The 25,856-nt window shown below is 42.0% G+C and overlaps 2 protein-coding genes and 4 non-coding genes across 9 annotated transcripts in view; 1 reads left to right on the plus strand and 5 right to left on the minus strand.

The window, feature by feature from the left end:
* Nucleotides 1-90: 90 nt before the first annotated feature.
* On the minus strand, nt 91-5,305 carry RPL4 (ribosomal protein L4). Its single transcript, XM_008016165.3, has 10 exons — nt 5,225-5,305; nt 4,092-4,263; nt 3,795-3,901; nt 3,351-3,489; nt 2,539-2,663; nt 2,126-2,255; nt 1,699-1,855; nt 1,044-1,127; nt 812-932; nt 91-423 (listed from the first exon to the last, which is right to left on the minus strand). The coding sequence occupies exons 1-10, from the start codon at nt 5,225-5,227 to the stop codon at nt 178-180; spliced, it is 1,284 nt and encodes a 427-aa protein (XP_008014356.2). The 5' UTR covers nt 5,228-5,305; the 3' UTR covers nt 91-177.
* On the minus strand, nt 2,000-2,069 carry LOC119628185 (small nucleolar RNA SNORD18). The gene has a single exon (XR_005244489.1). It is a non-coding gene; the product is annotated as a small nucleolar RNA SNORD18 (small nucleolar RNA).
* LOC119628184 (small nucleolar RNA SNORD18) lies at nt 2,779-2,850 on the minus strand. The gene has a single exon (XR_005244488.1). It is a non-coding gene; the product is annotated as a small nucleolar RNA SNORD18 (small nucleolar RNA).
* On the minus strand, nt 3,551-3,649 carry LOC119628187 (small nucleolar RNA SNORD16). The gene has a single exon (XR_005244491.1). It is a non-coding gene; the product is annotated as a small nucleolar RNA SNORD16 (small nucleolar RNA).
* Nucleotides 3,977-4,048, minus strand: LOC119628186 (small nucleolar RNA SNORD18). The gene has a single exon (XR_005244490.1). It is a non-coding gene; the product is annotated as a small nucleolar RNA SNORD18 (small nucleolar RNA).
* Nucleotides 5,306-5,569: 264 nt separating the features above from the next.
* The window catches only part of ZWILCH (zwilch kinetochore protein), a 45,685-nt gene continuing 25,398 nt past the window's right edge, over nt 5,570-25,856 (plus strand). The window contains exons 1-8 of one of the 4 annotated variants that reach the window (XM_008016166.3): nt 5,570-5,847; nt 9,251-9,302; nt 14,803-14,898; nt 16,679-16,797; nt 19,994-20,193; nt 21,714-21,784; nt 22,091-22,246; nt 24,736-24,807. In XM_008016166.3, the coding sequence (XP_008014357.1) occupies nt 5,795-5,847; nt 9,251-9,302; nt 14,803-14,898; nt 16,679-16,797; nt 19,994-20,193; nt 21,714-21,784; nt 22,091-22,246; nt 24,736-24,807 (819 nt within the window). In that variant the 5' untranslated portion in view covers nt 5,570-5,794. Of the gene's footprint in view, nt 6,132-9,250; nt 9,303-14,802; nt 14,899-16,678; nt 16,798-19,993; nt 20,194-21,713; nt 21,785-22,090; nt 22,247-24,735; nt 24,808-25,856 lie in introns of all 4 variants that reach the window. The other 3 variants (XM_008016168.3, XM_008016169.3, XM_008016167.3) reach the window with 3 other exon arrangements.

Consider the following 25,856-nt stretch of genomic DNA (forward strand, 5'->3'; position numbering starts at 1 on the left):
TATAAAATGGAACAGTCTAAATTATGGCCAACAAAATGTCACTTAAAAAAAATTATAACCAAGCTTTACAGAACACACCAACAAGCCATGTTTCTCACTGCCTGCATGATCAGATATTTATTCAAGAGAAGCTGTCCAAAATGATGTGACCCTTATGGAATAATCAAATTTAAGAGTTTATGCAGCAGGCTTCTTTTCCTCTGTAGTAGGTTTCTTTTCTGCAGGTTTCTTTTCAGGGGCTGGTTTCTTGGTAGCTGCTGCCTTTTTTCCCACCAGAGGCTTCTTCTGCTTCTTAACACCAACAGCAGCCTTCTTTCCTTTCTTACCTACCACAGGCTTCTTGCCTGCAACCGCCGCCTTCTCATCTGATTTGGCTTCTAGTGCTGCTGCTGCGGCAGCTGCCTTATCCACCCGGAGCTTGTGCTGCAACAAATTAGGCAGAAAACAATAAGAATCAAATTATTCTAAGAACTTAATGTATCAGTAGGAAAAAAAAAACCCAGCCAGGCGTGGTGGTTCATGCCTGTAATCCCAGTACTTTGGGAGGCTGAGGCGGGTGAATCACCTGAGGTCAGGAGTTTGAAACTAGCCCCACCAATATGGTGAAACCCCGTCTCTACTGAAAATGAAAAATTTAGCTGCAATGGTGGCGTGCGCCTGTAGTGCCAGCTACTCGGAAGGCGGAGACAGGAGAATTGCTTGAACCTGGGAGGTGGAGGTTGCAGTGAGCCAAGATTGCACCACTGCACTCCAGCCTGGGTGACAGAGCAAGATTCCGTCTAAAACAAACAACAACAACAAAACCACTCACATTCCTGGCCTGGCGAAGAATGGTATTCCGGCGCATGGTCTTTGCATATGGGTTTAGCTTCAACATAATTCTCAGGTTTTTCAGTGGGTTCTTCTTTAGGACTCTGCGATGAATCTTCTTGCTATAAAAAGGCAAACACTGGATCAACACTTAACTTTATACACATACGAATTTTTGAAACAACCAATAGTATAGGATTAGGGCAAGAATTACACTCTAAGTGTCACTTTACCGTGGTGCTCGAAGGGCTCTTTGGATCTCTGGGCTTTTCAAGATTCTGCTAAGATCTGTATTAATCATCTTGTGCATGGGAAGACTGAAAGGGAAAGATTGACATGTACGTGTAAAAGTAATCAACCAAAGAAGATGAAGCTCAACTGAAGCTTTATTTTTAACCACTATGCTCTCCAAAATATCTACTACACTATCGCTTCTCATTAACATGGACCAGGCCGGGTGCAGTGGCTCAGCCCTATAATCCCAGCACTTGGTAAGGCCGAGGCGGGTGGATCACCTGAGGTCAGGAGTTCGAGACCAGCCTGGCCAACATGGTGAAACCCCAACTCTACAAAAATATAAAATTAGCCGGGTGTGGTGGTACACACCTGTAGTCCCAGGTACTCGGGAGGCTGAGACAGAAGAACCCAGGAGGTGGAGGCTGCAGTAAGCCGAGATCACTCCAGCGTGGGAGAGAGTAAGGAAGACTCTGTCTCAAAAACCAAACCAACAAAAACCAAAAACACGGACCAGGTGAGTTCCATTTTGGCATATTGTTGCTGCACATAAGGGCAAATAGGAACAAAATTATCTAGAAAACATGTAAGCCAATTCTGAATGTTAATATCCACAATATAAACATCTGTGCTTAGTATATGAAAGATACTTACTTGTAGTTACTCTTGAGGGAAGCGGCTTTACGCCAAGTGCCATACAATTCATCTAACTTCCGGAAAGCACTCTCAGTCCAAATGCAGAAACGTCCCACATGCCCACCAGGAGCAAGCTTCAAAATGTTCAGTTTGCTTACATTAAGGAGAGTAATTCCTTTTAAAGGGAAAGAAACATTAGGGAGCCTGTATTTCAACAAAAGAAACACAAATCATCTTTATGGCTTAAGAGCTACAAAAGGTACCTGAGAACTTATTAATTATGAAGTTTCAACCATCAATGGTGCAACTCTTTCAGCCATAAATCAGAACTTCCACAAAATCATGTGTTTCAGAAACACGGACCATGAAGTGGAATCTCATCATAACAATAGCTGAGTAGACTTGCAGACTATACCTAGTAAATATATGTAAGCAGTTTAATTACCAGGGATGTTTCTGAAGGCCTTGATGATACCATTATCCTCATTATAGATGATGCACGGCCCCCTGCGCTGGATACGGCGACGGTTTCTCATTTTGCCTTTGCCAGCTCTCATTCGCTGAGAGGCATAGACCTACAAAGTGAGCACTTTTAGTATTTTGATTAAGATACAATTTCTGCAATAGATCTTCAGAGTCTTAATTCCATTTTACAGATGATTAAACTGGGCACAATAACTTGCCAAGGTTACACAGAGCCTTAAATGGCAGTTAGGATTTAAACCCAAGTAAGCGGGCTCTGAGGTTTTTGTTCTCTCACACATTAAGGCTTAGCCATACCACCCTTATCTTCTGAAATTCAAAGTGACAAATTGTGAACAAGGAGTACCAAACTGTAAATGTGTTCATTAAACGGACCTTTTTGATATCATTCCAGGCTTTAAGTTTCTTAAGGAGCAAAACAGCTTCCTTGGTCTTCTTGTAGCCTTCAACTTTATCTTCCACTACCAAAGGAAGTTCAGGAACTTCCTCAATACGATGACCTAACAAAAACCAATTTGACACTTACTTGGTTATCCTGAACCTTTTGGGAAATAAAAAAAAAAAAAAATCAAACATTTTATACAACCAATAAAAGCAAAATGGCATTCAATTTGCCAAGTCAGAATTTCCACAAATATCATGTGTTTCAGAAACACGGACCAATTAAGTGGAATCTCATCATTTTGACAGTTAAATAAAAATGCGGTGGGGAACACAATAGGCAAGTTCAAGTAGACAGTTTTCTAAGGATATACTAAACCACTACTTGAATAGTTAGTTCCCCAGTTAAACTAGTATTCGCTGATGATTGGTTTGTCAGATTTAAGTAGTCAGACCTAATATTTAGTAAAGGATTAAAATTTAGTCAGACACTTCAGGATGAAAAGAATGTGCAATTTTAACAAACATTCATGTGAAAGAAAAGTGGGGCATTTTGTATCACTCTGATATAAAATTTTTTTAAACTGGTATGTAACATGTATTTCTGGAGTACATCTGATAACTGAATGCCCTCATTTGTCAACTGGAATATCCATTAACTAAAACATTTTATGCTAAAAACATTCAAATTATTCTCTTCTAGCCATCTTGAAATGGGTTACTGTAAATAACAACCACCCTAATCATCAAACAGTAGGTGTCTTATTTCTTCTATCAAACTCTTTTATCATACAAGTGTTACAAACCTTTAGACATGACCAGTGCTGGTAGGGCTGAGGCAGCCAGGGCAGAACAGATGGCATATCGTTTTTGGGTTGTGTTCACTCTACGATGCCAACGGCGCCAGGTTTTGGTTGGTGCAAACATTCGGCCTCCACGACACATCTGTTTTTCCAGTCAAGAATCACATTTCTCAAATTTTAGTAATTAAAATAAGGTTATTTCTTGCTCAGTAAAAATTTTCGTCAACCTTCTGTACCAGCTTACTGACAGCAGGCAACTGTCGCTGAGAACAGAGTAAGACGCAAATTACGACATCATTGCAAGCAAAATAACCCCATATAAATGAAGCCCCTTTCTTCAAGACAAAAAAGGTGGTATTTTTACACTGTATTATCATCAATAAACCAGACCCAGTCTGCTAAATTCCATCAGAGCTGATCACTCTTAGGTAGTGAAACAAAGGATACGTTTCCAAAAGCACCCTGGCCAGAGCGGTGAGTCCCACCACCTCGAACTCTGGGAATTCGAGCCACAGCTCTGCCAGTACCCCAAGACTCAGCACTGGTCTGATGACCTAAAATTGAGAGATAAAAACTTTAGCTGCTTCATCATAAATACCAACCTATGATTATTACGCATGGTAGCAAACAGCATCAGAACATCCGAGAAAATCATGTGGTTCAGAAACACGGACCAATGAAGTGGAATTTCATCACTACTGTAAAGCAGTCCCTAAAATATCTGCAGAAGGTATAAATCCATACCTGCTAATTCACTGACAGCGTAGGGCTGTCTGTTGTTTTTGCGCAGGTTGGTGTGAACAAAGTTCACAATATCTGGTCGAATAGGAGCCTTGAATACAGCAGGCAAAGTGACATTTTTGCCAGATGACTCCCCCTTTTCGGAGTACACCGATATCAGTGGGCGAGCACACGCCTAAAAAAAAGGAAAGGATTATTTTTATTGACAGGTAATGTTGGAAGCAAACTCTTCTCCTATGCCAACAATACCATTAAATACTCAATTGCAGAAGAGACTGGTATGGTGGGGCAAACAACGCTTAAACCAAAATAGCAGTAAATGACTAGAGCCCTTACAAGCTCAAACTCTACTGTACATGTTTATTTCCAAAGAGAATTGTTTATTGTAAAACTTTCAAGGCAAGCCTTATAAAGCACAATAGCTAAATCAAAACCATATTGCAAGGTTTGGAGATGCTCTTTAATGCCAATTAATCAGCAAATCCTGTCTACCCAGGCTCTACTCATCCCAACTTCCATCCCTGTCCCACTCACCCTCACCCTCTACTAAACACGTTTCCAAAGCTCACCAGTAGAAAGACTGGGTGATACTACTTTTTGTTTAAACCTCCAAAGGCTTCCCATCTGTGAGTAAAATCAAAATCCTGAGGCTGGCCTACACAACACTACGTAGCATATACGGACGCTATTTGTGGAAAACCAGTACACATATAACACTGGTCTTATTACGAGTTGACTAAGAATTCAAAGATTTTGATGACGCCGAACAGAACAATTTTCAAGTGAAAAGAACCAGAAAGCTTTTAATAGAGATGATTCCTAAGCTGGGCAGAGATGAGCATTCAGAAAAAGACTAAATAGGCAAGTATTCTAAGAAAAGGTTCCACTGCTCCTGAGAATGACCCACTGCTTTCCACTACCGCTTCCCGGCGCGTCCTGTGCTGGGAACCCCACGTTGCCTTTAAGATGGCTGCCGTATCGCCGCACATCCCAGTTCCACACCAGAAAAACACGTCTTTGGTCCTCATCTCCTTCTCCTCGCTCTATCTCCTACAGATTCTATGTTCCAAACCCCAAATCCTTCTTTACTGGCCCCGAGATACGGGGTAAGGCCAGCGAAAATGATTTCCACTCACCATGGCGGAGAGAGGAGAAAACCACGTTCCTCTCACCCCGGATGCTGCTACAGGAAAAGGAAGTACTTACTCCTTCCGCTGTATATGTCACCTTCCGCTGTATAGGTCGCCTTCCCTTTGACCGCCCCACCTTGCCCCGCCTTAGAACCAAGACGGATACACAAAATATCTCTCTACCACATTACAAAAATAAAAACGAGAGTGTTATTTCTTTATTTGTGGGAAATTACGGTATCTATTTTCTTCCAAAGCTAATAATAATTCTTAGAGAATAGGGACTCCTTTTCGCGGAATAATCCATAGGGGGCGTGGCCAACTCTCGCGAGTCAGGGTATCTTCTCCCCAACCACCACGCTTATTTTAATTATTGCAGACGGAAATTGAAGACTATTGACATAGTAAATAGCTTTGGGTGGCTATTTGAAACAAAAGTTTAACTTTGCGGACAAATGGGACTTATGGTGAGGGGTCAAAGTAGTCCCGGCGGGGCGGGGCCATGACTCCTGATGTCGCCCGCCTGGCGCGCAGTTCAGTTTTGTGGTTCCGGTCCCGCTCTTACATTGGGGCGGGATGTGGGAGCGACTGAATTGCGCAGCTGAGGAGTTTTATTCTCGTCTCCTTCAGTGAGTCTAGTCTCTTCTTTTGGCTGGGGTCCTGGGACGGCACTTCTTTCCCTGGGTATCTGGATCCCCGCCCTAAGCCTCTTGCCACTCTTTGGGGATCAGCGCTTTGCCAACTTTCCTGGGGTCCAAGAGTTGGGGAGAGGCCGGCTCTCAGCTCCAGTGTGGAGTTGACCGTGTGGGAGCTTGCTTGTCTCAGGAGAAAAAGTGTACGTCATCAGACGAGGTGGAAGGTGGCAAGTGTTCCAGGAGGCGATTTATTCTTTCTGCTGATGGACACACTTGCCGTAAGTAGAGGCACCACCCGGGATACGGAAAACTAGGTGTTGGCGTCCTTCCCCTGTTTAAAGCCTTGTTGACTTCTAAGAGTGAAATGTCGTGGTTAGTCTGTTAATCTTTATAATTCGAGGTAGTAGCCACCTGAGCTGCAATTGTGATGATACCTGATTGGTGTGTTGCGTTTTGAAACCACCTTTATTTTCACTATGCTCCAAGACTTCATTTTATTCTTATGGTGAAGTACTTCTACCAAGGGGATTCCATCAAGTTCTGCACCCTATGTAAAAATCTAACCCATAGTTCTCAAATTTAGCATGCATCAGAATCACCGGGGGATTGTCAAAACACACATTGCTGGGCCCCCCCTCCAGGGTTTCTGATTTAATGGGTCTGAGATGCGGCGAAATAATTTGCCCTCCTGACAAATGCTAGGTGTAACGGATATGGCTGGCTGGGCATCACACTTTGAGAACCACTGTGTAATCTAGCCCATGATTTCCTAAATGTTGTAATTTTTCATTGTTTATCTTCATTGCTTTTTTCCCTGCTTACGAAAGTAGTCTTACTTGTAAACGTTTTGAATAGAAAGAGCACTAGCTTTTTTAAAAAAAAAACTGGCATGTTTTGGACATCTTTCATTGTGACACCTCATAGATCTATCTCATTGTTTTCAAACTGCTATAGAGTATTTCATTCTATGGCTGTTTCATCTTTATTTAAGATAAGGCCGGGTGCGATGGTTCACGCCTGTAATCCCAGCACTTTGGGAGGCCGAGGCGGGCGGATCACTTGTCAGGAGTTCTAGACCAGCCTGGCCAACATGGCGAGACCCTATCTCAACTAAAAATATAAAAATTAGCCAGGCATGGTGGCGGGCACCTGTAATCCCAGCTACTTGGGAGAATTGCTTGAACTTGGGAGGCAGAGGTTGCAGTGAGCCAAGATCGTGCCACTGCACTCCAGCCTGGGCAACAGAGCAAGACTGTCTCAAAAAAAAAAAAAACCATAAAAATTTCCTATTAACTAGGCATGGTGGTGCATACCTGTAATCCTAGCTACTCTGGAGGCTGAAGCAGGAGGATTGCTTGAGCCCAGGAGTTGGAGACCAGCCTGGGCAGCATAGTGAGAACCCATCTCGAAAAACAAATAAATAAGTTCTCTATTGATACAACTTTACTTAGACCCCCCCGCCTTTTTATTTTCTTTTTTTTTTTTTTGAGACGGAGTCTCGCTGTGTTGCCAGGCTGGAGTGGAGTGGCGCGATTTTGGCTCACTGCAACCTCTACCTCCTGGGCTCAAGCGATTCTCCTGCCTCAGCCTCCTGAGTAGCTGGGACTACAGGCACCTGCCACCATGCCTAGCTGATTTTTGTATTTTTAGTAGAGATGAGGTTTCACCATGTTGGCCAGGATGGTCTCGGTCTCTTTACATCGTGATCCGCCCACCTCAGCCCCCCAAAGTGCTGGGATTACAGGCATGAGCCATTGTGCCCCACCTATTTAAACCCTTTATACTTCACATAGAAAGTATAACACTCTTCCCCCCTCCCCCGACTGGGAATTTTCACATGGGTCCTCAGATCAGTATCTGCAAAGCTGAATTAATCCTTTCCTCCAAGCGGACATTCTACTTTTGAATTCTGTCTCTGGAGAGTTCTAATTCCAAAACCCCCACCCCTGCCTTACCTAGTCGATCCTCTTATTCTCCCTCCATCCATGCTGTTTTCATTCAGGCCATGCTCAGTTCTCTGAAGTGCTGCAAGTTTTTCACAGCTATTTTCCTGGACTCCAAGTTATTACCCTCCACGTTACTGTCAGATCTTTCCCATTTAAAGTCATTTAGTGAGTTCCTCTTGGCTTTCAGGATAAATTTTAAGCCCTATAGCTAAATTTCTACCATAGCTTCCTATGCTTGCCTCTCTGAGCACTTATCACCATGGAACTGTGGTTTACTTATTGGAATCCAGTTAGGACTATGAACCAGGGACTATGTTTTTGTTTGATATTCTCAGCATCTAGCAGGAGTGACTGGCCTCTATTACACATGCTTGAGACATTATTGCAAGACTGATTAAATACACGGTGAAACCCCATCTCTACAAAAACAAAATTAGCCAGGCATGGTGGCAGGCTCCTGTAGTCCCAGCTGCTAGGGAGGCTGAAGCAGGAGAATGGCGTGAACCCGGGAGGCAGAGCTTGCAGTGAACCCAGATCGCACCACTGCACTCCAACTCCAACCTGAGCGACAGAGCGAGACTCCATCTCAAAAAAAAAAAAAAGACTGATTAAATAACATCCCTGAGTTATAAGACATAAACATCTGTAAGGATAAATCACAATCTTTCACAATATGGCAAAAGTGAATTAGTCATAGGCCTAGCTCTTCTATTTCTGTTTCAGGAAGTCATATAGTATTAGATCAAATATAGATATAAATGGTTTCTTGAAACAGTTCTGTTGGGTTCCTTCAATGACTAAAGATTCCTTTTCAGTGTAGATCAGGCTGGTGTGCATTTTGGTACGTTAACGGGTTACAGTTTAAGTTCTTTAGATTCACTATTTTAAAACTTTCTTGAATTAAAGGATAATGATTAAATGATATCCTAGAGTTTCATGCTTACATTTTGTAAAGGAAATGTTCAACATAATCAAATGTTGGAGGACAGATGCTTCCATTTTAGCCCTAGAAATCTAAGGCCCAGGACCCTTAAGTAACTTCTCTGTGGTGACCTACTGATTCCGTAACAGATCAGAATCCAATCAATTTTACTTCGAAAGGTCATGTGGCAAGTTACATTTTAATTTTAACTGGTGATGTGTTTGAAAAGACACAGAGTAGAGGTAGGCACCCCAATTTCCTGCTGCCTCTGAGAATCAGTTGTACCCATTTGAGGGCAACAGTCTATTCATCTCTATCCCAGGTTTCTTTTTTGTTTCTCTTTTCTTCTTAACCTAATGCTTCTTTTCTGCCTTTTTGCTCTCTCCCCAACTACATCTTAGGGCTGCTGTAAGTATGTGCTTTTTGCCTTTCCCATAGGTGTCCTGCAGAGATAAAGTGATGACTGACTCCTGAGTTTGATTACAGGAGAGATAATGTTCTATTTTTCACATGTGGTTCTGCATTTCAGGGCATTTAATGAAGAAAAGAAAGGAGTCCATAAAGACCCATTTCTCTATGAGGTATGAACAATTTGGTTTTTAAACACAACTATAATCCTAAAATTATCTGTTTTTATTTTTATTTTTATTTTTATTTTGAGACGGAGCCTCGCTCTGTCACCCAGGCTGGAGTGCAATGGCATAATCTTGGCTCACTGCAACCTCTACCTCCCAGGTTCAAGAAACTCTCCTGTCTCAGCCTCCTGAGTAGCTGGGACCACAGACACAGGCCACCACAACTGGCTCATTATTGTATTTTTAGTAGAGACAGGGTTTCACCACATTGGTCAGGCCAGGCTGGTCTCCAACTCTCAACCTCAGGTGATCCACCCGCCTTGGCCTCCCAAAGTGCTGGGCTTACAGGCATGAGCCACCACGCCTGGCCAGTTGTCTGTTTTTAAAAGTCAAGTTTATTGAAGTTAATTTATATACAGTAAATTTTATCCTTTTAGGGTACCGTTCTATGACTTTTTTTTTTTTTTTTTTTTTTTTTGAGATGAAGTCTTGCTGTGTCTCGACCAGGCTGGAGTGTGGTGGTGCGATCTCAGTTCACTGCACCCTCTGCTCCCGGATTCAAGCAATTCTCCTGTCTCAGCCTCCTGAGTAGCTGGGACTACAGGCGTGTGCCACCACACCTGGCTAATTTTGTATTTTTAGTAGAGACGGTTTCACCATGTTGGCCAGGCTGGTCTTCAACTCCTGACCTCAAACAATCCACCTGCCTTGACCTCCCAAAGTGCTGGGATTACAGGCATGAGCCACCACACCCAGCCTGTTCTGTGACTTCTGATAAATTATTTAGTCATCACCCTCTAATCAAGATATAGAATATTTCTATCATCTCCAAAAATGTTCTTTTCTCCCTTTACAGTCAGCCCTTTCCCATCCCCTAGTTCCTGGCAAAAATTAATCTAGTTTTTGTCTCTGTAGTTTTACCTTTTCCAGAATGTCCTATAAATAAAATCATACAGCCTTTGATTCTGGCTTCTTTCAATTAGTATAATGCATTTAAGATTCACCTATGTTGTTGTGTGTATCAGCAGTTCATTCTGTTTCTGAGTAGTATTCCATTGTATAGATGTACCGTGGTTTGGTTATCTGTTCACCAGTTGAAGGACATTGGGTTGTTTCCAGTTTTTGATGATTACGAAAGCTGCTATAAACATTCATGTATTTATTTAGCATCTAATACATGCTAAGTGTTTCATAAGTAAACTCTCCATAGTTGGGGAGATAAAACCTATGTCCATGAAATAATTAGCAAACTAAAATGAAGTATATGTTAACAGACAAGCTGGGGGGAAATACTCATGAATGAGATGCTGTACTATCTATATTTATCTGTGTGTGTGTGTGGCTATATATATATATACACACACACACATATATTTATATATAATGATATATAGCTCTTAAAAATCAATAAGAAAGATGGCCAGGCATGATGGCTTATGCCTGTAATTGCAGCACTTTGGGAGGCTGAGGTGGGTGGATCACCTGAAGTCAGGAGTTCGATACCAGCCTGGCTAACATGGTGAAACCCCGGCTCTACTAAAAAACACAAAAATTAGCTGGGCATGGTGGCATGTGCCTGTAGTCCCAGCTACTCGGGAGGCTGAGGCAGGAGAATCACTTGAACCTGGGAGACAGACGTTGCAGTGAGCCAAGATTAAGCCATTGTACTCCAGCCTAGGTGACAGAGTGAGACTCTGTCTCAAAAAATAATAATAATAAAATAAAATAAAATGCCAGGTGCGGTAGCTCGTGTCTGTAGTCCCAGCTACTTGGGAGGCTGAGGCAGAAGAATTGCTTGAACCTGGGAAGCAGAGGTTGCAGTGAGCAGAGATCACACCACTGCACTCCAGCCTGGGCAACAGAGCAAGACTATCTCAAAAAAAAAAAATCAATGAGAAAGACAAAAAACTATAAAAGAAGAATAGGCAAAGGACATGAGTAAGTAATCAAGAAAGAAACATACAAATAGAGTTACCCTTCACTGTCTGAATTCTCACTAACCAAACTCAAGAATCAGATATATCTGCGTAAACTCATTTATCCTTTCCTGCCTGAATTTTTGTTGCTTGATATCTCTATTAGTTTCCTAGAGCTGCTATAGCAAAATACTGCAAATTAGGCAGCTTCAAACACAAAAATTTATTCTCTCCCAGTTCTGGAGATTAAAATTCTGAAATTAAGGTGTCAGCAGGGGCATGCTCTGTCTGAATTCTCTAAGAAAGAATCTTTCCTTGCCTCTTTCTAGCTTCTGATGATTTCCAGCAAACTTTGGTATTGCTTGGCTTGTAAACACATTACTCCAATCTCTGCTTCTGTAGACACGTGGTACTCCCCCTGTGTGTCTATGCCTCTAACTCTCTTTCCTTTTAAGTATACCAGTCATTGGATTTAGGGCTTGCCCTAATCCAAATTAATCCTCATCTTGATTACATTTGCCAAGATTTTATTTCCAAGTAGAGTCACATGTATAGGAACTGGAGGTTAGATCCTTAAGATACCATTTTGGGGGACACAATTCAACCCACAATAGTACCTGAAACTCAGTAGTGTAGAACCTAGTAGATTAGAATAACACAGTATCTTTGGCTCTCTGTGTTTGGTTTCTTCATGCTTTAGTATCCAAACTAAGAAGCCAAATGGTTTCAAATAATGAGAGATATAAATTTATGATTAATAAGCATATTAGAAACTGCTGTTTACCTTGGCCAAGTGTGGTGGCTCACACCTGTAATCCTAGCACATTGGGAGGCTGAGGTGGGAAGATTGCTTGAGCTGAGGAGTTTGAGACCAGCCTGGGCAATATGGTGAGACCTTGTCTCTACAAAAAGCAAAAACATTAGCTGGGTGTAGTGTCACGCACCTATAGTCCCAGCTACTACTACTGGGAGGCTGAGGTGGGAGGATCATTTGAGCCTGGGAGGTTAAGGCTGCGATCAGCCAAGATCGTGCCACTGCACTCCAGTTGGGTGACAGAGCGAGACCCTGTCTTCAAAAAAAAAAAAAAAAAAGATAAAAAGAAACTGTTCACCGTCATTATTGATCAAACATGACAAAACAGTAAGATCTTATGTTTTACTGTGAGATGGTAAAAATAAACAATGAAAATGCTTTTTTTCTTTCTTTCTTTCTTTTTTTGAGATGGAGTCACTCTGTCATCCAGGCTGGGGTGCAGTGGCATGATCCCAGCTCACTGCACCCCTGCCTCCCAGGTTCAAGTGATTCTACTGCCTCAGCCTCCCAAGTAGCTGGGATTATAGGCACCCACCACCACGCCCTGCTAATTTTGTATTTTTAGTGGAGACGGAGTTTCACCATCTTAGCCAGGCTGGTCTCAAACTCCCCACCTCAGGTGATCCATCTGCCTTGGCCTCCCAAAGTACTGGGATTATAGTCATGAGCCACTGTGCCCTGCCATGAAAATGCTTAATGTGCTGATATAAGTGATGGAAGTATAAATGTGTAGGTGCAGCATTTTGAAAGGCAGTCTGATAGTATCAGTGTGATTTTAGGTATTCATCTTAAGAAAATAATTCAAAAGTGTTCACTTGAATCGATGTCATCAATTGTTTATAATAGCAAAAAACTGGAAACTACTAAAGTGTCATACAATGTGGAATTAGTTATGTGACAAAAGAGCTGTGGTACTAGACTGCCAAAGAACATTGAATGACATAGACATTCATGATATAAAACTATTAGAATCCTGTTTTTATTAGGCAAAATCCTATCTAGATATCTAAATAGATGCATTTCTATTTTTATTAGGATGTTTTAAAGAGATGGGATCTTACTCTGTTGCCCAGGCTGAAGTTCAGTAGTGTGATCAAAGTTCACTGCAGCCTCAAACTCCTGGGCTCAAGTGATCCTCACACCTCAGCCTCCCAAGTAACTGGGACTACCAGTGCACCACCATACCTGGCTAATTTTTGTTTTCTTTCTTTTCTTTTTTTTAGAGACATAGTCTTGCTGTGTTGTAACTTGTCTCAAATTCCTGGCCTCAAACCATCCTCCCATCTCAGCCTCCCGATTAGCTGGGATTATAGGTGCCACTGTGTCCAGCATACATTTGTATTTAAATAGAGTTACATTTAAATACATTTAAATAGACCAGGCTAATAACAGTAATGATTATCTTGGGCAGAATCTCACTCCATTGCCCAGGCTGGAGTGCAGTGGCATGATATCGACTCACTGCAACCTCTACCGTCTGGATTCAAGCAATTCTCCTGCCTCAGCCTCCCAAGTAGCTGGGATTATAGGCACCCACCACTATGCCCAGCTAATTTTTGCATTTTTATTTATTTATTTTTTCTTATTTTTTAAGATGGAGTCTCGCTCTGTTGCCCAGGCTGGAGTGCAGTGGCACATTTTGGCCCGCTGCAAGCTCCACATTCCAGGTTCAAGCGATTTCTGCCCCAGACTCTTGAGTAGCTGGGATTACAGGCCTCCACCACCATGCCTGCCTAATATTTTGTAGTCTTAGAGATGGAGTTTCACTAGTTTGGGCAGGCTGGTCTTGAAGTCCTGACCTCAAGCAATCCACCCGCCTCAGCCTTCCAATGTTCTGGGATTACAGGCATGAGCCACTGTGCCTGGCCTAATTTTTGTATTTTTAGTAGAGACAGGGTTTCCCCATGTTGGCAGGCTGGTCTCAAGCTCCTGACCTCAAGTGATCTGCCTGCCTCGGCCTCCCAAAGTGCTGGGATTACATGTGTGAGCTGCTGTACCCAGCCTGTTTTCAGACTTTTGAATAAACTTCCAGTTGGAATGAGAATGTATAAAGTTTTGGCCAGGACAGTGGCTCATGCCTGTAATCCCAGCACTTTGGGAGACTGAGGTGGGAGGATTGCTTGAGGCAAGAATTTTGAGACCAGCCTGGACAATATAGTGAGACCCCATCTGTATGAAAACTAAAATAGTTAACCAGGTGTGGTGGCACACACCTGAAGTTCCAGCTACTAGGGAGGCTGAAATGGGAGGATTTCTTGAGCCCAGGAGTTTGAGGCTGTGATGCACTATGCCTGTGCCTATGAATAGCCATTGCACTCCAGCCTGGGCAACATAGTGAGACTCCGTCTCTTTTTTTCTTTTCTTTTCTTTTTTTTTTTGAGACGGAGTCTCACTCTATCCCCCAGGCTGGAGTGCAGTGGCACGATCTTGGCTCACTATAAGCTCTGCCTCCTGGGTTCACACCATTCTCCTGCCTCAGCCTCCCAAGCAACTGGGACTACAGGCGCCCACCACCACGCCTGGCTAATGTTTTGTATTTTTAGTAGAGACGGAGTTTCACCGTGTTAACCAGGATGGTCTCGATCTCCTGACCTCGTGATCTGCCCACTTTGGCCTCCCAAAGTGCTGGGATTACAGATGTGAGCCACCGCGCCTGGCCAAGACTCTGTCTCTTAAGGACATTTTCCGTTGACTTGCATAGAACTGGTCTTTATGTGTTTAAATAGTAGAAATATACAAGTGTATATATAACATTGTTTGATACCTGTTTTAACAGGCTGATGTCCAAGTGCAGTTGATCAGCAAAGGCCAACCAAATCCTTTGAAAAATATTCTAAATGAAAATGACCTAGTATTCATAGTGGAAAAAGTGGTAAGTAGTGGTTTGACTTTGTGATTGTTTAATTCTCCATAACCAAATATGGTTTCTTGGGAATAATCTAACATGTATACCTTTTAAAATCAGCATCAGTGAAAATGAGTTCTCATTCTTTTAGGAGTAAGTATAGTGCTGTCCAGTACAAATAAATATGAACGATATATGCAATTTAACATTTTCTAGTAGCCTCGTTAAGAAAGAGACAAGTAAAATTATCAATAAATCGATAAAATTGACTTCTTTCTTTCTTTTTTTTGAGACAGAGTCTCGCTCTTGTCACCCAGCCTGGAGTGCAATGGTGCAATCTCAGCTCACTGCAACCTCTGCCTCCCGGGTTCAAGCGATTCTCCTGCCTCAGCCTCCTGAGTAGCTGGGATTACAGGCACCTGCTACCACGGCCGGCTAATTTTGTATTTTTAATAGAGATGGGGTTTTTCCATGTTAGTCAAGCTAGTATCAAACTCCCGACCGCAGATGACCCACCCGCCTTGGCCTCCCAAAGTGCTGGGATTATGGGCATGAGCCACAGCACCTGGCCTTTTTTTTTTTTTTTTTTTAAGATGGAGTCTCGCTCTGTCACCCAGGCTGGAGTGTAGTGGTGTGATCTTAGCTCACTGCAGCCTTCGCTGCCCAAGTTCAAGCATTCCCCTGCCTCAGCCTCCCAAGTAGCTGGGATTACAGGCACCTGCCACCATGCCCGGCCTTTTTTTTTTTTTTTTTTTTTTTGTATTTTTAGTAGAGAAAGTGTTTCACCATATTAGCCAGGATGATGTCGATCTCCTGACATCGTAATCTGCCCACCTTGGCCTCCCAAAGTGCTGGGGTTACAGGGGTGAGCCACCTTGCGCTGCCACCCTGCCAACTTATTTCTTTTGTTGTTCAGTTCCATCAATTTTAACACATACGTAGATTCTTGCAGTCAGCACCACAATTAGGATATGTAACAGTTTCATCTCGCTGAAAAACTCCCTTGTTGTTATTATTGGCAAGCCTGAGCTATTTTGTAAACACATGGATAATTGTACCCACTAACACCAATCAGAGGTTATTGCCCTAAGAGGAATAGATAAAAAAGACTGTGGGCCTAAGGTTATAGCCCAGAAAGAAGGTCTTCCTGTTTTGAGAGTGAAAAATCCAAGAACATCTGGGTTTCCTTTGTATTTTACCTTTACCTGATCATTTTGTGCATGTTGGAGCACTTCCTTTTCTACTTTTAAGATAGCCTCGCTCTGTCGCCCAGGCTGGAGTGCCGTGGTACCGTCATGGTTCACTGCAGCCTCCACCTCCCAAGCTTAAGCAATCCTTCCTCCTCAGCGTCCTGATTAACTGGGACCACAGGTGCATGTCACCACCCTGGCTGATTTTTTTTTTTTTTTTGGTAGACACAGGTCTCCCTGTGTTGCCCAGGTTTGTCTCGACCTCTTGGGCTTAAGTGATCCTCCTCCTCAGCCTCCCAGAATGCTGGGATTACAGGCATGCGACACCATGTCCTGCTGAGCACTTCCTTTTCTAAAAGCATCGGTTGCTTCCTTTGCCATTAGCAACTAAGGTCAGTATCTTTTTATAGGACAGTGGAAATGCTCCTAATGGATTTTTTGGTACCATGCTAGTTTGTGGCTATTCTTGCCAAAACCCAATCATTTGTGCTTAAGGGTATAGAAATAAGTACCCTTGTCGTATGTTCTGCTTGTCATTATTCTGTAGCATAGTAAAGAGTCGACTGTTATTTTAAGTGCTCTTTTGTCTGGTTAAATAATTAAGAACATTTTTAAAGCCTTTAGAAAAGGAAGAAACAAGTCATATTGAAGAACTTCAATCTGAAGAAACTGCCATATCTGATTTCTCTACTGGCGAAAATGTTGGACCACTTGCTTTACCAGTTGGGAAGGCAAGGTAGGTTTTCTCTTATGCTGAGTAGGGGTGGCAACTAGGATTTAAATTGAAACATTCTTATAAACATTGGGGAAAATAGGCCTCTAGCCCTTATATCTTCCTTCATCCCCCCAACCCCCTGATAAATACACCCAACTAAGGATAGTTCTACTTGAATATCTGATAGGTATCCCAAATGTGACCAAGAATACTGCAGTTATCTTCCCTTTCTCTACACCTCTATACCAATTTATTGTTGTTTCTTAATTGTTTTCCTTATGTGTAATCTGGTTCCCCTCCAGTCTTTCTTCCTCAAGTGAAAGCCTGACCAAGCTTCTTTCCTGCTTAAAATCCTTTAGTGGTTCTTCATCGGCTTCATGATAAAACCCAAATTCCTTAAGAATGACATATGGGAACCTTCATTGCCTAGCCCCACTGGTCCTCCACCAGGGGTGGTACCACACCCAGAGGGAATTGGAAATATAGGGGAGTATTTGGTTTGTCACAGTGACTGGGGGGAGCTACTGGCATTTAGTGAACCTGGGCCGTGGGTGGTAAACATGCTGCAATGCCTGGGACTCTCCCGCACAATGAGCAGTTATCTCACCCAAGGTGCCAGTAATGCCCCTGTGAGAAACCTGAGAGCCTCTGGCTACCTCTCCAGCTTCGCTTCCTGCCTCCCCACTGTGTGGCTATGCACAGTTCTCTCTGTCCAGCCCTGTCCAGCCTCCTCCTGCCTCCAAAACCAGAAAGTCCTTGTCTTCCAGATGTTCTGGTGGATATAGTCATGCAAATACTAACAGAATGGTATAAGAATGATAACTACTGTAATAACATTCACAAAATGATTCCTTCATGCTGGTTTTTATTTTCCTCTATGGAAGTTTCTTTTCTTTTCTTTTTTTTTTTGACACGGAGTTTTGCTCTTGTTGCCTAAGCTAGAGTGCAATGGTGCGATCTCAGCTCACTGCATCCTCTGCCTCCTGGGTCCAAGTGATTCTCCTGCCTCAGGCTCCCGAGTAGCTGGGATTACAGGCATACACCACCATGTCTGGCTAACTTTTTGTATTTTTAATAGAAGCGGGATTTCACCACGTTAGCCAGGCTGGTCTTGAACTCTCACCTCAGGTGGATCCACCTGCCTAGGCCTCCCAAAGTGCTGGGATTACAGGCGTTAGCCACCATGCCCAGACTAGAAGTTTTAAAAGTTTAATCAGCCTTTTCCTTCATAGGTCCTTGATTTCAGTCATATTTGGCCTGTTTTCTCCCTACAACTTTAATGTTATTTATTTGTATTATTTTCTCCAACCAGTGTTTATGTGGGTTGATTGATGTGCTTATTTCTTTGCTCTCTATTTCTTCTTGCATTTTCCTTCTGGGATTATTTCACCTCTTTTTGGAAATAAAATCCCCTGGAAATTTTTTTCCTGGACGTCTGTTGGTAATCAATTTAGTTTTCATGTCTTTGAAAAATAAAAATGTAAGCCACATTTTTTTGGTGACTTTCAATTTTGATATACTTTCAAATTTACAGGAAAGTTACAAGAATAGTACATGAACTTCTGTATATCCTTAATCCAGATTCACCAGTTGCTTAGATTTTGCAGCATTTACTTCTTTTTCTTCTTCTTCCCCTTTTCCTTTTTCTCTCTCTTGTATGTCTTTCTAGATAGATATATGCAAAGCAGTATATTGCTATATATGTATTCATATATAGGTATATATGTATATTGTTACAACTATATATCATAACAATACGTTTATAACTATATATTCTTATAACTATAGTCTGTGTATATGTGTGTGTATATATATGGTAATATACACATATACACCATTTTAAAAATGAAGTATTGACAATGTAGTGAAGATACAGTACTCTTACCCCTAAATACTCCTCTTTGTATTTTCTGTGAACAAATACATTCTTTTACATAACCATGGGACAATGATCAGAATCTGGAAATCTAATATTATTACAATACTGTTATCTAATCAGAGCCCATATTCAAATTTTGTTAACTGTCTCACTAATGACTGAGCATCATTTTGTGTTTATTGGCTCCTACTTCTTTCTTTTCTGTTTTTTTTTTTGAGGCAGAGTCTCACTCCATTGCCCAGGCTGGAGTGCAATGGCGCGATCTTGGCTCCCTGCAGCCTTTGCCTCCTGGGTTCAAGTTATTCTCCTGCTTCAGCCTCCTGAGTAGCTGGGATTCAGGTGCCTGCCACCATGCCCGGCTAATTTTTGTATTTTTAGTAGAGATGGGGTTTTACCATGTTGGTCAGGCTGGTCTCAACTCCTGACCTCGTGATCCGCCCGCCTCGGCCTCCCAAAGTGCTGAGATTACAAGCATGAGCCGCTGTGCCCGGCCTGGCTCCTACTTATTTCTTCAGATTAATCTCACATCCTATCTCTTCTACTGAACTTCCACTCCTGCTGAACCCCCAATCCTCACCATATTGAAGCTCCCTGCTCATAGTAGCTCCAATCCTGTCATACTCTGTCACTTTCTGGTGCATGCATTTTGATTTGCCTGGTGAATCTATTAATGGATAAAGTATACATATATATACATCTTGCTATTTAAGTTTTAGGTTGTTGTTTCTGTGAGACCTGTCATATCTTTTTTTTTTTTTTTTTGAGATGGTGTCTTACCCTGTCACCCAAGCTAGAGTGCAGTGGCACGATCTGGGCTCACTACAAGCTCTGCCTCCTGGGTTCACGCCATTCTCAGCCCCTCGAGTAACTGGGACTGCAGGCACCCACCATCACACCAGGCTAATTTTTTTGTAGTTTTAGTAGAGATGGGGTTTCACCATGTTAGCCAGGATGGAAGACCCCTCGTATCTTTTTAAAAGAAAATTCTGGCTGGACGTGGTGGCTCACGACTATAATCCCAACAATTTGGGAGGCTAAGGCAGAAGAATTGCTTGAAGCGAGTAGTTTGAGACTAGCCTGGGCAACACTGCAAGACACTCTCTCTCTACAAAAAATAAAAATAAGCCTGATGCAGTGGCTTGTGTCTGTAGTCCCAGCTACTTGGGAGGCTGAGACAGGAGGATCACTTGAGCCAAGGAGGTCGAGGCTGTAGTGAACTATGATTGCACCACTGCATTCCAGCCTGGGCAACAGAGTGAGACCCTGTCTCTCAGAAAAGAAAGAAATTCTTGAATTGGAAATCTCTGTCTATAATTTGTCCTTACTCTTGTTTTAAAGGCAGTTAATTGGACTTTACACCATGGCTCACAATCCTAATATGACCCATTTGAAGATTAATCTGCCAGTTACTGCCCTTCCTCCCCTTTGGGTAAGATGTGACAGTTCAGATCCTGAAGGTACTTGTTGGCTAGGAGCTGAGCTTATCACAACAAACGACAGCATTACAGGAATTGTCTTATATGTGGTCAATTGTAAAGGTGAGTGCTGTCTCTAGAGTGTGTGTGTATGTGTGTGTGTGTGTTTGTATATTTATTCATTTGTATAGTTACTGTTTCATTTTTTTCGTAAACTGTTTTTTTACGAAAATTGATATTGTTATGACATAAGGTAGAACTTGCATTAATCACCATAAATCTACTTTAGTGTGTAACTTACAGCATGTGGGAGGTATTCCGGAAACACCAGAAACAGATCTCCAAAAGTCTGGACAAGAGGTTTACACTTGTCTGATTTGGGTTTCATTTTATTTCTATGCGTATGTTATTGACAATTTTCATTGGAAGATACAAACTGACAATATGTTTCCAGTCTCAGACATTTAATTGTATTTTTGGTAGTAGTATTGACCCTCATTCCATTTTATTATTTATTTATTTATTTATTTATTTATTTATTTATTTTGAGATGGAGTCTTGCTCTGTCACCCAGGCTGGAGTGCAGTGGCACGATCTCAGCTCACTGCAACCTCCGCCTCCTAGGTTCAAGCAGTTCTCTGCCTCAGCTTCCAGAGTAGCTGGGATTACAGACATCCATCCGCCACCATGCCCGGCTAATTTTTTTGTATTTTTAGTAGAGACAGGGTTTCAAGACCGTATTGGTCAGGCTGGTCTTGAACTCCTGGCCTCATGATCCGCCCGCCTCGGCCTCCCAAAGTGCTGGGATTGCAGGCATGAGCCGCCGCGCCCAACCTCCACTTTATTTTTTATTTACTTTTTTTTTTAGAGATAAGGCCTTACTCTATAGCCCAGGTTGGGGTACCATAGTGCCTTCATAGGTCACTGCAGCCTCCAACTCCTGGGCTCAAGTGATCCTCCCACCATAGTCTCCTCAATAGCTGGGACTACAGGAGAGCGCAACCATGCCCAGCTAATTTTATTTTTATTTTTAATTTGTTTTTAAAAGACAGGGTCCCACTATATTGTCCGGGCTGATCTCAAACTCTTAGCCTGAAGCAGTCCTCCCACCTCAGCCTCCTGAGTAGCTGGGATTACAGGCAAGTGCTGCTGCGCCTGGCTGTTCCACTTATATTCTTTTTTTTAGTTTTTTGAGGTAGGATCTTATTCTGTCACCCAGGCTAGAGTGCAGTGGTGCAATCATGACTCACTGCAGCCTCAACCTCCTGGGCTCAGGCAATCCTGTCACCGCAGCCTCCCGAATAGCTGGGACTACAGGCACATGCCACCACACCTGGCTATTTTTTTTATTTTCTGTAGAGACAAGGTCTTGCTATGTTGCCCAGGCTGGTCTCGAACTCCTGGGTTCAAATGATCCTCCCTCCTCGGCCTCCGAAAGTGCTGGGTTTATATGTGTAAGCCACTATACCCAGCCCACTTTCATTCTCTTACAAACATTTCATTTATCTGTGATTTGAAATTTAATTTTAACAGTTATTTTGTTGAGTTGCAGTACACTCAGAGTGTGAGGGATTGCAGTTTTGTAGCTCTAACAATGTAATTTTGAGTTGTACCTTTACATGTCTTTCTTTCATTTCCTATAGCTGATAAAAATTATTCTGTAAATCTTGAAAACCTAAAAAATTTACACAAGAAAAGACATCACTTGTCTACTGTAAGTGTTTTGCTTCTACTCATATTATTTTCTTCAAATTGTTATCAACCTGCCTTCCTAGTTTACAGGTTTTTTTTCACTCCTAAGATGACTAGGTATTTTTCTGTAGTATGAAAATGTTTATGTTTATTTTCATATCAGCTAATGACCAAAATTAAAATGCCTTCATGCCTTTTAGCTAATCTTTGTGGTTTCAAAGAATTCTCTTACTTTTCCATTTGGGACAAGGATCAAAATAGTTTGGGTGATGGGCTTTTGGCCGTGCGGAAGCACAGCTAAATGGTCTGCTGGGTGCACTCTTTTCAGGTAACATCCAGAGGCTTTGCCCAGTACGAGCTCTTTAAGTCCTCTGCCTTGGATGATACAATCACAGCATCACAAACTGCGATCACTTTGGATATTTCCTGGAGTCCTGTGGATGAGATTCTTCAAATCCCTCCACTCTCTTCAGCTGCAACTCTGGTAAGAGTAGACCCTATTTCCTTTCCAGGTTCATGAGAGTCCTAAATGTTGGCTTACTTGCTTGTTGCTGGTGCTCCATGCTTCTAGTTTCGGCACTTGCTGGGTGTGAGCTTGGACAACTCGGAAAGGCCCACCTTGCCACTAACGTCTCACCAGGGCAGCCAGTGAAGGTTTTGTCAGGTGATCTGATCTATCGGTTGCCCTCAACCCTATAGTAATACAACTGAAGAATTTTCTAGTGACAAATAAAGTCTCCTGAGTGGTGACTCAAGTGAATCTGTGTTTTTTTGTTTGTTTTGTTTTGAGACAGAGTCTTACTCTGTCACCCAGGCTGGAGTGCAGTGGCACGATCACTGCTCACTGCAGCCTTGAACTCCTGTGCTCAATCAATCCTCCCACCTCAGCCTCCTGAGTAGCTAGGACTACAGGCAAAAGCCTCCACACCCAATTTTTTAAACTTTTTTTGTAGGGACAGAGTCTCCCTATGTTTTCCAAGCTAGTCTCAAACCTCTGGGCTCAAGTGATCCTCCCACCTCCACCTCCCAAAGTGGCTCACGCTGGGATTACAGGCGTGAGCCACTGTGCCTGGCCCTCTTATTCTTAAAAGGGTAGAGATATTGGTAACACATCAAGAATCATTATAATATTAAGCCCTTTCACTCTATATGTACATTTCTAGGAATCTGTCTTAAGAAATTAGTCAAAATTGGCCAGGCACAGTGGCTCACGCCTGTAATCCCAGCACTTTGGGAGGCCGAGGAGGACAGATCACAGGGTCAAGAGTTCGAGACCAGACTGATCAATATGGTGAAATCCCATCTCTACTAAAAATACAAAAGTTAGCTGGATGTGGTGTTGCGCTCCTGTAGTCCCAACTACTCGGGACGCTGAGGCAGAAGAATCGTTTGAACCCGGGAGGCAGACGTTGCAGTGAGCCAAGATCGTGTCACTGCACTCCAGCCTGGGCGACAGAGTGAGACTCTGTCTCAAAAAAAAAAAGAAATTAGTCAAAATTGCTAACAGAAATTCATGTGTAAGATATTCAGTGCAGTGATATAGCTGTGTTTCCAAAATACTATAAACAAAACCAGAATGTTCAGTAGGGTATAGTTAAAATGGATTTCTTTTCTTTTTGAGATGGTGTCTCCCTCTGTCTCCCAGGCTGGAGTACAGTGGCGTCATCTCGGCTTACTGCAACCTTGCCTCCCTCCCAGTTTCAACCAGTTCTCCTGCCTCTGCCTCCCAAGTTGGTGGGACTACAGGTGCATGCCACCATGCCCAGCTAAATTTTTTGGATTTGTAGTAGAGACGGGGTTTCACCATGTTGGCCAGGCTGGTCTCGAACTGACCTCAAATGATCTGCCTGCCTCGGCCTCCTAAAGTGCCGGGATTACAGGCATGAGCCACCATACCTGGCCTAAAATAAATTTCATGACGAAATATTTTACAGTCTTTAAAAGCATGTTTTAAAATCTCAAATATTAATAATAGGATATGCTTATTACGCAAAACTAAAAGAGAAAAAGTATAAAATTATTTATGTAATGAGATCTCAATTATATTTTAAAAAATATATATACACAGAAGCCTGGATAGTGTTAATAGTGGTTCCTTCAGAATGGGAAGATTATGGATAATTATGTTCTTGTTTTGAGACAGAGTCTTATTGTCGCCCAGGCTGGAGTGCAGTGGCATGATCTCAGCTGACGGCAACCTCTGCCTCCCAGGTTCAAGCAATTCTCCTGCCTCAGCCTCCTGAGTAGCTGGGATTACAGGGGCGTGCCACCACACCTGGCTAATTTTTGTAATTTTAGTAGAGACCAGGTTTCGCCAAGTTGGCCAGGCTGGTCTTGAACTCCTGACCTCAAGTGATCCACTTGCCTCAGCCTCCCAGAGTGCTAGGATTACAGGTGTGAGCTACCACGCCCGGTCATGGATAATTATATTCTTTATACTTTTCCTGTAATAGGAATTTACATACATTGGCATTTACATTATTCTTTTTCTTTTTTTATGTTTGCAATCTTAGGTTTGTAAGACATTGACTTCTGGCTAGGACAGCACACTGTTTGTTTAGTTAGAAGGAGTCTAATAAACAGATTTATTGGAGACTTCATTTTGGTTTGTGATAATAAGTTATCACCAAATCTTGAGATGTATTTATTTAAATTTCTCCTACCTTGTCCTTCTGGAAATTCCTTGGGAAAAGGCAGGAGAGCATGTGAGGAGGGCAGGTGTTCCACATAGGTACAATTGTTTGTGGCATAGAAAGAGGATACAGTGGTTATAACTTAGGTTATTGGGTCAAGATGGCAAAATCTCTGAGTGAGATGTTCTAAATGATGTGTTGACCTCATTTTTCAATTCATTGGTCCTTTATGAAATATATTTTTTAATGTGTGAAGGATAGTTTGAAATGCAAGTATAACACTTAGGTAGAGAAGATGGGATTAACAGTGGAAAACTGACAGACTTTGGAAACTTTTTAGAATATTAAAGTGGAATCGGGAGAGCCCAGAGGTCCTTTGAATCATCTCTACAGAGAACTTAAATTTCTTCTTGTGAGTATCCTTCCAGAATTCCTTTCCTTCAATCTCATGTTTTTATAAAAATGTGTGTTATTGTTGTTTTTACTTAGGTTTGTATTCTTCAAAATTTGTTCAGATGTTATGTATCCATTAGATACTCTGACAGTTTGGGCAGTTTAATTTTACTTATGTGGTAGTTGTCCTTACAATTAACGGGAGCATTAGGTCGTTACTGGCTAGATTTCTCCTACCTTTTGTGGTGGTGTTATTTTTTTTTAATTAATTTATTTATTTTTCCATTGTGTGTGGATACACCACATTTTGTTCATTCATCAGTCGATTGACATCTTAGTTGTTTCTATTTTTTGGCTATTATGAATAATGCCTCCATGAACATTTACATACAAGTTTTTGTGTAGACATGTTTTCACATGTCTTGGGTGGAGTTACTAGATCATATGGTAACTGTATATTTACCTTTTGAGGAACTGCCAAAGTATAACTGTTGTCCAAAGTGGTTATGTTATTTTATATTTCTTTCAGTAGTATATGAGGGTTCTGATTTCTCTTCATCTTTGTCAACACTTGATATTGTCTGTTTTTTAATTATAGTCATCCTAGCGGTAGTGAAGTGGTATCTCTTTGTAGTTTTGATTTCATGTGCTCATTGGCTCCTGCTTATTTTTTTAGCTTAATCTCATACTTTACTTCCATTGCCACTGAACCCCCAACCCTCACCACATCAAGCTCCTTGCTTGTAGCTCGGATCCTGTCATACTCTATCACCTTCTGGTATGTGCATCTTGATCTACCTGGTATGCACTTCTCCTACCTCTTTTCTAGGTGAACTTTCTATGATAGTTGTACTGATCTCACAGAATGGCTTGTGTTGCTGTAGAACTCCACACATACCTCTTGTCAGTGTGTTTATAAAACACAGTAATTTGTTTCCTTATCTGTCTCTTCTACTAGACTTGAGTGCCTGGTTCCCTATTGTGCCCTTACCATCTAGCATAGTACCAACTATTTTTGATACTTTTACTTCCTATGAGTAAGTACTATTTCCCTGTTTTTACAAAACT

This window comes from Chlorocebus sabaeus, chromosome 26 (genome assembly GCF_047675955.1).
Source record: "Chlorocebus sabaeus isolate Y175 chromosome 26, mChlSab1.0.hap1, whole genome shotgun sequence".
In the NCBI taxonomy this organism is placed as follows: Eukaryota; Metazoa; Chordata; class Mammalia; order Primates; family Cercopithecidae; genus Chlorocebus; species Chlorocebus sabaeus.

Excerpts from the sequence above, each read along its gene's own strand:
- RPL4 (XM_008016165.3), bottom strand. Across the intron at positions 3,902-4,091 it reads CGCTGTCAGTGAATTAGCAG|GTCATCAGACCAGTGCTGAG; the intron begins GTATGGATTTAT and ends TCTCAATTTTAG. Across the intron at positions 3,490-3,794 it reads GCCAGGGTGCTTTTGGAAAC|ATGTGTCGTGGAGGCCGAAT; the intron begins GTATCCTTTGTT and ends CTGGAAAAACAG.